This window comes from Myotis daubentonii, chromosome 8 (assembly GCF_963259705.1).
Source record: "Myotis daubentonii chromosome 8, mMyoDau2.1, whole genome shotgun sequence".
In the NCBI taxonomy this organism is placed as follows: domain Eukaryota; kingdom Metazoa; phylum Chordata; class Mammalia; order Chiroptera; family Vespertilionidae; genus Myotis; species Myotis daubentonii.
Window position 1 is genome coordinate 20,171,294 of NC_081847.1, and position 12,194 is coordinate 20,183,487.

Genomic DNA, 12,194 nt, shown 5'->3' on the forward strand with positions numbered 1-12,194 from the left:
CCGGAACAAAAGCATAGATGGAGTGTTTGTGTGAACTAATATAAATTCAAAGTAAACATCATTACATAAAAGGGTACGTTCTTTTTTTTTTTTTTTTTTTTTAGTTTTATTCATTTCAAACGGGCCAGATCCGGCCCGCGGGCCGTAGTTTGCCCACGGCTGGTCTAGACACTTGTAACAAACACTCCTAAAATAAAAAATAGCTTTTCAAAATGTTTGCATTAGATTGGAGTTAGAAATAAACAAAGATACATTTCTTCCCATTTTCCTAACCTATGAATAGATGACAAGCATGTCACTAAATATTAGTTTTCTTTAAGTGCCAAGTGCTCTCTCTAGAGCAGCTTCCTATCTAGGAATACTGTATATGGCCCGTTAAGCCCTTGACATCCCATTAGTGGTTTGACCTATGAAGATATTGACAGGATAAAAATCTTACTGAGTTTCCTGTGACCTGAAATACAACTGAAGTTCTTTCCCATAAGATGCTGGACAACAGTTGTGCAGGAATTACTCATTACACTTAAAAACATGTCCACATACATTTTACTTTTTGATGGGGAGCTATCCTGTGTGTGAAAGGAAGTTGTCAGAACAAATAGTCCAGCTGTCTGTGTTGTTATCAAGCAATATAACATATGACATGAACCCAATAGTTATTTTTACTTATACACCTTGTTATTGGGATCTTTTTCAGTGTTTTTAAAACTTTATTTATCTGAAGTAAACATTTAAGTATGATTTTATGGGATCACCCAAATTATATGTGAAGGAAAGTATCTGGGAAATTCTTGTGCAACTTCTTTAGTTAATGTTTTACTAAGTTATGAGAATGAAGAAAAAGAAAGATTAGCCTTTTAAAATTAAACAGAGGAAATTTTTGAAAGGAGCCTTATCATGTGGGCAGGAAAGCTCTCATTTACTAAAATTTTTACAAATTCTTCCTGAGGGATGTCTTATATTTTGTGGTCTTTTATTTTGATTTTTGCATGACTACAGACTATTGTAATTAAAGAAGTATTTTTGTTGCTGTAGTCTTTGGGATAAGAATGGGAAAGGTAGTTAAATCTATTTTATAACACACTGAAGATAAAATTCCTTGATAAACTCAATACATTAAAATAAAAACAGGAATCCAATTTAAAATAATTTATCACACTATGAAGCTCTATAAATTGTGAGATAATATAGGCTTATTCTAGATTAATTAAATTTGTGATGCCTAATAAAATAAGCAGGTGTTCTTATGTGCCCATTAAAAATCTGTTCACATTTTTCTGATGACATTGCTCTATTTCCACATTCTTTTATTCTGAACTAGAGGCCCGTTGCACAAAGATTCGCACAATAGGCCTTCCTTCCCCTGGCTACCGGCACCAGTTTTCCTCCAGCACCCAGGACCCAGGCCTTTGGTCCAAGCCTTGAGGCTTGGCTTCTCTGCTGTGGCCGCAGCAAGGCTTCTCCGCTGAAGCTGAGAAGCCAAGACTCTTCAGTCTTCACTCCAGCCGGAGCCTTCAGTCTTCGCTCCGTGCCTGCATATGCAAATTGACCGCCATTTTTGTTGGGTTAATTTGCATAGTTACTCTGATTGGCTGCTGGGCGTAGCGGAGTGACACCAATTTGCATGTTTCTCTTTTATTAGTGTAGATGCTGCCATGGTTCATTGAGAATGTTACTCAAATCAAAGTTCCATTTCTAGGGTCATTTTGGTACAGTTAAATAAAAATCAATTTCTTTTAATAATTTTATGTATTTGACAATCCAAATGTCATGTGAATAGAGTTTTAAAATCACAGTTTTAATAAAACAAAATATTTTGACATTGGATTCACTTCTCCTACATATAGATAAATATATATGTAGTCATTTATATATGTATGTGAACTCTTTATTGAAGTATTAGATGTGTGCAAAAATTACATTTATATACATATACGGATCAGTGAATTTTTACAGGATGAAATCACCCATCTAACCTGCCCCTACATCAAGGAACTGAACATTATCAGCACCCCAGAAGTCCCCTTTAATGTTCCTTTCTAGGTATTATCCACTCTTCCCTTTAAGGGTAACCATATCCTGACTTCTAAAGGCATAGATTAGTCTTTAGTTTTGCCTATTTTTGTTCTTTACATAAATGGAATTGTGCAGTATATATTCTTGACCTTACTTCCTTCACTCAACGTTGTATTTGTGAGATTCACCACTTTGGTGCATGGAGTTATAGAGCCATTTATTTTCATTTCTATATTGTATTCTATCATATAAATGTTTCCCAACTCATTTATAGGTTCTATTTTTGATGGGCATTTGCAGAGTTTCTTTTTTGGTACTATTATGCTGCTGTGGACTTTTTAGTGAACATGCAGATGCATTTCCTATGAGTGTACATATGTCCAGTTTTAGTGGATGCCAGTTTATACTCCACCATCAGTATATGAAAGCGCCAGGTGCAGTTCCTGCAGGTCCTTGCGAACACTTGGTACTGCCCATTTTCACTGTAACCATGCTGATGGGTGCATAGTGGTATCACTGAATTATATTGGTTTGTACTTCTCAGAAGATTCATGAAATTGAGCTTTTGGATATTTTGTATTTTCAAATGTTCTCTTATTATATTATATTTAAAGCATATTTTCAGACTTGTGCTTTGAATTTGGCAGAGAGAAAAATGTCTCTTAATTCTTCTCTTTTGAATTTATCTGGAGGTAATAAGAAAATGAAACAATATAGAAATGAAATGAAGAAAAGTCAAGAATAAAAAAAACACAATGAGAGAAGATGAAAGTAAGATGAATTCCTCATTTTTGTAGCTGGAGTCATCAATAAGGTTTAAATAGTAGATAGATAATAGAAATGTCGGTATTAAGATGGATAACTCTTACGGTCACACAGGAAAACTCAGTTATATGATGTTTGTAAGGATGGGCAAATATCTACCAGCTAATTCAAGGGGTAAGTAAACAGTGTAAAAACAGCATTATATGAGCTTCAAAAAGACACTTTATCACAACAAGGAGTGCAATTCATAATTAAAATCAAGTATGATGTCAGCTTTCATAAAAGAAAAACAAAACTATAGGAAATAGCCACTTCTGAAGAGAAGACAATAGAAATTGCCAATAAACATATGAAAAGATGTTCAAACTATCAGAGAAATGCAAATTAAAACCACAATGAGATACCAAGTCACACCTGTTAGAATGGCAATCATCAGTAAATCAATAAACAAATATTGGCGAAGATGTGGGGAAAAGGAAAACGTAGTGCACTATTGGTGGGAATGCCAACTAGTTCAGCCAGTATGAAAAATAGAATGAAGGTTCATCAAAAAATTAAAAATGGAATTGCCTTATGGCCCAGCAGTTTCACTTCTGGTTATATATCCAAAGAAAGCAGAAACACTAATTTGAAAGAATATATGCACCCCTATATTTATTGCAGAGTTATTTCCAATAGCCAAGATATGGAAGCAATGCAAGTGCCCATCAGTAGATGAGTGGATAAAAAGTATGGAACATACACTAAGTGGCCAAATTATTATGACCAGCCAGATTATTCTGACTACCCCATCAGTACTTCATTGACACTTCCAAAAATACTGAATATTGAAAACTTCCTAAGCAAATACTCTCAAGGTTTTTTATTATTATTATTTGCATAACAAATTCACTTCATTATACTGATGGGGTGGTCATAATAATCTGGCCACTCAGTGTATATACATATATATTGGAATATTACCTGGCCATAAAAAAAAAAAGAATGAAATCTTGCCACTTGTGACAGCATGGATGGCCCTATAGGGTGTTAAGCTAAGTGAAATAAGTCAGTCAGAGAAAGACAAATACCATGTAATTTCACTTATATGTGGAATCTAAAGAGCAAAATAAATGAACAAACAAAATAGAAATACGCAGAGAGAACAGACTGATGGCGCCAGAGGAAGGGGTGTTGGGGAGATGGTGAAAAAGGTGAAGAGATTTAGAACTATAAATCGGTAGTTACAAAACAGTCACAGGGATGTAAAGTCCAGCATAGGGAATAGAGTCAATAATATTGCAGTAGCTATGTATGGTGCCAGGTGGGTACTTGAAATATTGAGGGTAACACTTTGTAAATGATTGTCTATCTACTATGCTGTATACCTGAAGCTAATACAAAACAATATTGAATGTAAACTGATAGAGAAATTAAGTAAAAAATAATAATAATGAAACAAATAGAAGAAAAAACCTGTAGGAAATTGCAGGAGACAGAGCCATATACATATTTGTCACAGGGAACTTGTATTCCTCTTTCTCATTTTATGAGAGCTCACGTAGACAAAAATAAGCGAAGACAGCATGTTTACATTGCATAATAAAAATGTGCTGGAATCATTACAAACCAGGAAAAAGATTGCCAACTCATGCAACAAAAGACTACTTTTCTTATGAGAAGTGCTATTAAAAACTAGAAAGATCATGATCCAACAGAAAAGCGAATGGGAGAATATGAGCATAATTCATAGGAAAAAAGTTACAAATAGCCTCTAAACATCTGGAAGTATGCTCAATGTAATTTGAAATATAGCGATGCAAATATTAAGAATAGTGAAATAAATATGTATATGTAAATAGATACATAGTTATCAAGCTGTGCATTTTACTACATGTAAATTATACCTCAAGGTTCTTAAAAAACAAGGAGATGCCCTTTTCACCTCACATGGTCAGAAATCAAAACACTTGATTGGACAGTGTATTGGCAAGGGTTGGAGGCAAGAGTTTCTTGTATGTGTCGTTAGTAGAGTTGATATTGCTGAAGTTTTGATGTAGTATTACTCTTGATTTAACACAAACTTAATATGAGTATTTTTTAATCCTGAACACTTTTCCTCAGAAAAGACACTTTGCAAAGAATAAGTTAATTGTAAAAGTTTTAGTTTTACCAAAGATTTCTTTTAGAAAGGACTTAGGTAGGTCTTTATTTATGCGTGCTTTAAAATAATTTTCCAAAAGTTATGGTGATCATAAATATATGGTGCATATATTTAATCAGTTATCATCTACTGAGTTGATGGTGTGGTAGGAATGTTTTAGCTTTGATTGCAGATGAAACATTCTAACAGTGGAGTCTTTAAAATGAACCATGTTATAAAGGGGGTTACTAATTGTTTTAAAAATTGTCAACCGTATACAATGATGCAGTAATTATAATATCTGCCACTTGGGTTTCTTCAATGAAAAATACTTGAGTATCATCTATGTGTAAGACGACATGGACATGTTACGTGCAGTGATGTTGAAGTAATGTGTTAGCAAAGCTTCTTTCCCTCCACTAAGGATGGATTTGATCTGGAGTTAACTTGATGGTTTTATTCTCTATACACTGGATAAAAGTGGGATGCCAGCTGTATAACCAGGCAGCATCTCTAATGATAAAAATATCCCCCGCTTGGTGAAGTGCATCTGGATTAGGATGAACTCTATATAAGCTATAAATGTGCTGCTGAGAAGCCTTAGCTTTGGGTTTCCTTCAGAGCAGTGAATCTTATAATAGGTGTGTTCCTTGTGGGAACCCTGGAGGATATGCCTATGACATTGTTACAAGAGATGTTGGCGCCCCACACATGTCTCCATCCCTCAAGAGGTCCAAAGACAGAACTGGACAGCTGTGGGGACTACTGCAGAGAGCACATGGTACCTTGCCCTGCCCTGCTGGCCGCTCTGCCTTCTGCTGAGTACGTAGATGCCAAGAGTGGCCCATGGTAGTCTTGTTAGTCTGAATGTTTAACTGAGCCTAGTAAGATCACCTCATGGGAATTATATTTGTTCAAATTGAAATTGAAAAGTAAATAGTAATGAAAAAAATATTCAGCCTCTGAGGAAGACAGCTTGGCTATTAAAAAAATCGTACAAATTTCCCCTTAGGAATTTATTCTGTTGATACGACCATGCATACTGAAGGCAGCGAGTATAGGGATAGTCATTGTAGCATTGCTGGTAGAGCAGAAGATTAGAAAAAACTGCATTTCCATTAATAGTAGAGCACTGACATAAATTATAGAATATCCATACAAATCCGCTCAGTGGTGGAACTGGAATTGCTAAAAGAATGAAGTGGTTTTATTTGTACTGAATTTCCCCCAAAATATATTGTTAAGTGAAAAAGGCAATAATCAGAATAGTGTTCATGTTTCAAAATAATCAGCAAAAACATGCATGAATATGACCAGAATAATTGCAAGTTTACACAGCAAATTGGATAGAGGTGGTTGCCTGTGGGAAGCGGAGGGAGCAAGACCCCCTTTATTCTTTCTTATGGTATCTGAGGAAGCACCGTGTCCTACCTATCAGATGGGTTAAAATAGTTAAAACCCCTGTGTGCCCCACCCCAACCCAACCCACCTGGCTTCATTTGCCTCTCCCTTCTCTATCTGCCTTCTTCTTCCCAGTTCTAACCTGATTTTGGTGTTTATCGTTCTCATATCCAACTTTATACTTTGAGCAACATGGGTGAGGAAGTGGATAAATAGATTGTGGTGGAGCCATACCGTACATAGGATATCACCCAGCAATGAAAATAAATGCGTTTTCTTTGCATGTGCCAACATGGTTGGATTTCAGAAGCCTGTGGCTGAATAAGACTTAAGCTTTTTATATTTTGAACTAGGGGCCCGGTGCACGGAATTCGTGCACTGGGTGTGTGTGGGGAGGGGAGTGTCCCTCAGCCCAGCCTGCCCCCACTCACATAAGGGGAGCCTCAGGCGTAGACCCCCATCACCCTCCGATCGCCTGATCGGCCCCTTGCCCAGGCCTGACGCCTCTGCCAGAGGTGTCAGGCTTGGACAGGGGACCCCCATCTCCCCCTGATCACTGGCTCTGGCCCCCACCCAGGCCTGAGGCCTCTGGCCCAGGAATCATGCCTGGGCAGGGGACCCCCATCTCCCTCTGATCGCTTGCTCCACCCCCCGCCCAAGCCTGACGCCTCTGACCCAGGCTTCAGGCCTGGGCAAGGGGACCATCATATCCCCCCAATCCCTGGCTCCGCCCCCCACCCAGGCCTGATGCCTCGGCCAGAGGAGTTGACCCCCATCACCCTCTGATCACCAATTACCGGATCGGCCCCTTGACCAGGCCTGAGGCGTCCGGCAGAGGTGTCAGGCTTGGGCAGGGGACCCCCAGCTCCCCGCGGTTGCAGGCTCCGCCCCTGCCCAGGCCTAACACCTCGGGCCTAGGCGTCCGGCCCGGGCAGCGGGGACCCGCAGCTGCAGCGGCCCCGCGATCGTGGGCTCCGCTTTAGGCCCAGGCAAGGGACCCCTAGCTCCCGGGACTGCCAGCTTCGACCATGCCCAGCTCCCATCGCTGGCTCCACCCCTACTTCCTGCTATCACTGGCCAGGGCGGCAAAGGCGCCTGATTCTCCGATCATGGCTGGGGGGCAGGGCAAAGGCGGCCCCAGGGCCGCCTTTGCCCTGCCCCCCAGCTCTTAACTCCCCCCTGGGCTTCCGATCACTGTCAGTGGCAGGGGGCTTCTTCCTGCTTTCCCTTTCGCCTCCCTGCATTGTGCCTACATATGCAAATTAGCCGCCATCTTGTTGGCAGTTAACTGCCAATCTTAGTTGGCAGTTAACTGCCAATCATAGTTGGCAGTTAATTTGCATATAGCCCTGATTAGCCAATGAAAAGGGTATCGTCGTACGCCAATTACCATTTTTCTCTTTTATTAGATAGGATTATTGTAGTTTGTGCATATTCAAAGTGAACAATTTTTTTAGGTCCTAGGTATTTAGGTCATACTTGATTTTGAGAAAACGTTAGTTATGTTACATGTATGGCTGTTTCTCACTTTGCTGATTTGTATTGCAGATGTAGGTGTACCAGGCTACCATGGTTTTGAATATTATGAGATATGTAGCCCATGCAGTAAAGACTTGGTGTCGTGATTGACACTTTTGGGGGGTCTGGGACAATACTTTTTACTGCTATTTAATAGTTTATTTGACAGTTTCTGGTAATTTACTGTATCCTTCCTCTAGATTATTGCTGTTTACTAATTGCTGCTTTCTTATGTTTTAAATCGTAGATTGCCCTTTTAGATTCCCCCACAGCCTTAAGTATGGAGGAAAAACTTCAGCAGAATGAAGCAAGAGTAAGTGATACCTTGATTTCTTGTTATTTTAAAATCATAACTTTCACTATTATTTTAAGGACATGCTTTTTAGCTCTTGCCATTTGAGACTCATTTTCTTTCTTCATTACACTTAACATTCCCCACCCCAGCTGTGATAAATTTTAAAGAAGGACAATAGTTGACTTTTTATGGATCTCACCATCTTCTCTGACCGACTAAATGGGGTCTGTCAGGCACATGATGAAGTGCAACTGAAATTCACACCCAGACGGTAGGGATGAAACAGGCCTCTGGGCCTTCAGAACAGACAGGAGGCCTGGGTGGAGAGCGGCCCTGCTCAGCATACCTGAAACAGCAGTGGTCCCCCTGGCTTAGCCACAGCTACATCAGGTCTACCCTTTCGTGTTTTTTTTTTTTTTTTTTTTCGTTCTTTTACTTTGTTTTCAAAGGGAAATGCAGCACTTGGGGAACTGTGAAATACACTAGGTAGATGCTTAGTTTCTCTTAAGCTAGGTGAGGTCTGAGGCAGGGACAGAGTGGCAGTGAGCGACTGGAAGAGAGGTTATCCAAAGAGCTGTTGTAGGCTGAAGCCTGGTGTGTGTGTGTATCTATCTATCTATCTATCTATCTATCTATCTATCTATCTATCTATCTATCTATCTATCCATCTATCTATCTATCTTTATTTATTATTTTTTTAAAGTATATTTTTATTCAGAGAGGAAGGGAGAGGGAGAGGTAGAAACATCAATGATGAGAGAGAATCATTGATCGGCTGCCTCCTGCACGCCCCCTCCTGGGGATTGAGCCTGCAACCCAGGCATGTGCTCTGACTGGGAATTGAACCGTGACCTCTTGACTCATAGGTTGATGCTCAACCAGTGAACCACACTGGCCAGGCAAATAGCCCTGTTTGAAAAGAGAAATGGGCATTAAGAACATACTTTGGATTGGATTTTTTTTATTGTTCTGAATGGTTAAAACAGACGGAGAAAGAAAATTGGATTCTCTTGGTGAAGCTCCTTCAAGAATACACAATATTGAAAATATAAATTGGGTTGTTGTTAGGAACTTGTTGACACTTCCCTGGGTAATTATGATGAATAATTTGATGATAATAGTACTAGTAATATCATTAGTTCTTTAATCCCTATTTTTCTCATGAAATTTTGTATTTAGTACTTCATATTCTAATTTTGAGTGCTTTGAAATGTCTGGATATAATCTTAAATTTTTTCTTAATAGTAGTTTTCAGGAATACCTAGCAACTTAATAGAAACCAATATACATTTAAATTTGAATGCATTATACATGCTGTGACAGAAATGACTGCCTGTCTCTTTCATAACATTTTCTAAATTATCACCTATTTTTTGCTGACCTTTTAAAATTGTTTGCCATCTACTTGGCTACAAATCTTTATTACTTGATCACATTGTTAGAGGTGATATCATATGTTTTCATTTTTCTTAATTTTATAAATTGAGATTATTTGCTTTAAATTCAATAGTAAAATAAACCCAAGGCATACTGACCATTTGTTTAAAGCTGGAATTATTTGATTGAATTGGAAAATAATTGATTGGCTTATGTTTCTTCAGGGAGGGCATATATGTTGGTGAAATATAGAAGCATTTATTGTTGAGTGCTTAGTGTTCCTCAGGTAAATTACTAGTGAGAATCTGTTCATTTATTACTATAAATTAGTAAATTCAGCACATCGATCTCTCCCCTACTGTAGGGAGAAAAGGCATGAGAACATGTCTTCTCTGAAAGCTTTTGCAAAATAAAAGCCCTAAGAGCTATGTGCATTTACTGCTGTCAGAGCCTGTGCAGTTGGCATCACTCATGTGATGAAGGATTGGAGTGTACAACCAGTTCCAGACAGATAGGACAGTCTTACCAAATCATTAAGAACAAGCAAAAACAAAGCTAGAGAGGCTCTGTCAGGTTTCTTTTTTTCTTTTTTATCAAAAGATGAGAGACTTTGACATTACTAGTAAAAAAGGAGAAACATTATTTTAACTTAGATGTTGTACATCCCTATTAGAAGTAAATTGAGGAGTAGAAGGAATGGCCAATTCAATTTAGATGCATGGGATATGTTTTGGTTTTCCTCTGGGATAAACTGTGAGCTCAGTTCCTCCATTTCTCCTCCTCAGTTGCAAACACTTTGAGGAAGATTGCAGACATGAATGCCCTTTCCTGTTACTAGATATTAAGTGTGTGGAAAGGATCTCCCTCTGTGTGGTGACAGTACAAGCAGATGTATTCGGTGCATTCACTTTGGCCTGGTGAAATAAGGCACCTTATCAGAGGGAGGACCGGGAGGTGCCAGTGGGACGGTCTGCCGTGGGCAGTGGGGAGGTGGCAGGAGTGCTGGGGGAAAGAGGGGGAAAGGCTTTAAAAGCACGTGTTCCCCCCGCCCTGCCTCTTGGAGTCACTCTCTTTCAGCCCTAGATATACCCCTTTTCATAGAACATATTGTTCATTCATTCTTTTCCCTACCTTTTCATAAGGAATCATTGTTTGCTTCTTAATGATTTACTCATGAGGATTATTTTAAAAGTTTAACTTTGAGAAGCCACTTCCAGTCTTGCTTTGTTGGACAGCTGGGCACATTTTCTCCCCTAGTTTCAGCAGACTGGAAAGAAGCTGATTCTTATCAAAAGATTTTTTGCTTTTACTAAGAGTCAATTAAAGAGCTCCCCCCCCCCCTTTTAAAGATAGAATGAGATTGTAAGCCCTATGAATTAGCTACAAAAGCAGATTATCTCCTAAAAAGAAAACTGCAGCATCCCAGGCGATTTAATCACACATGTAATGAGAAAGAAAAGTCAGTCATTATTTCTTAGGGCCTAAATTATAACCAGGAAAAATTAACCCATTTAATGTAGGATGAGATCAGCCATTTCATTTATATTTGGTGATGGTTCTTTCAGGGCTAGAAATTGCCATGCAATTTAAAACATTATAGTACATCCTTTCATAAAGCTATGAAAGTTGGAAACTTTCTATAAGAAAACCACAATATATTTTTATGGAGCAATCACATATGTATATTTTTTCTTTTAGGTTCAAGAATTGACCAAGGAATGGACAAATAAGTGGAATGAGACCCAAAATATTTTGAAAGTAAGGACTATAAAAAGGTGCCTTAATTTTACTATGCTGGTTTAAATAGGTAAAACTTCCCTTTTTTTCAAATATGGCTGTTGTGTGCTTTGCTGAAGGTAAGGTCGTGGAGCTAATTAGTGACTCTTCGGGGCCTGGGGTTCTGGCTTGGTTTTGGAGAAATGGGAGAGGGAGCCATTAGAGCTGTGTGCGTTTTAACCCGTGGAGGTGATGTTGATCCCTGAGGTGTTTGCTTTCACTTGGAGTTTTTCCATTTTTGACTCAGCACATATTAAACTCCATTTAATATTCCACTTTGCCTTTCTGCTTTTGTTAAATGCAGTATAAGTGATGTGTTCAATTAAATAAAACAACCACAGAAAACTTCCCATGGCAATATTGTTGAATAGGTGTGCAGAGCCACGGTTAGATTTCAGAAACTCCTAAGCCAGTGATTTCTTATTGGAATTTTTTTCTGTATGTCTCAAGGGTTAGACACTGATAGTCTGCATATTTGGCAAGACTTGTGAAAGGACACCATTTTCCATACTCTGCTTCAAAGTATGTTTCCTTATGTTCCCTTTTTGCTGAGTGGAATGAAACTCTGTGCCGTCTGTAGGGGGTCAGCAGCACAAGGTTTGGGGTTCAGAATTGAATTTCATGCTTTCATTGGATCTGTCTGACTTGATGCATGAGAGACTGTGATCCAGAGACTGTGGAATCCTAGGCTTGTTTTTGAGGCCCCCTCTCATATTAGCCAGGCTGCACATCTTGGCAGAAACCCTAATTTGGATCCACTTCACATGAAAATGAGGCACCGAGCTACTCTTTCATGGGGGTAAACTTTTGAAGGCTTGGCTTGCCATTCAGTTGTGTGTCTAAACCAGGGGTGGGCAAACTTTTTGACTCGAGGGCCACAATGGGTTCTTAAACTGGACCGGAGGGCCGGAACAAAAGCATGGA

At 39.0% G+C, this 12,194-nt stretch overlaps 1 protein-coding gene across 4 annotated transcripts in view; it reads left to right on the forward strand.

Moving 5' to 3' along the window:
* Positions 1–12,194, forward strand: part of KIF16B (kinesin family member 16B) — a 287,436-nt gene that overhangs the window by 51,441 nt on the left and 223,801 nt on the right. For all 4 annotated transcript variants that reach the window (XM_059705489.1, XM_059705488.1, XM_059705491.1 and 1 more), the window contains 2 exons: positions 8,070–8,135; positions 11,193–11,252. In XM_059705489.1, the coding sequence (XP_059561472.1) occupies positions 8,070–8,135; positions 11,193–11,252 (126 nt within the window). The remainder of the gene's footprint in view (positions 1–8,069; positions 8,136–11,192; positions 11,253–12,194) is intronic.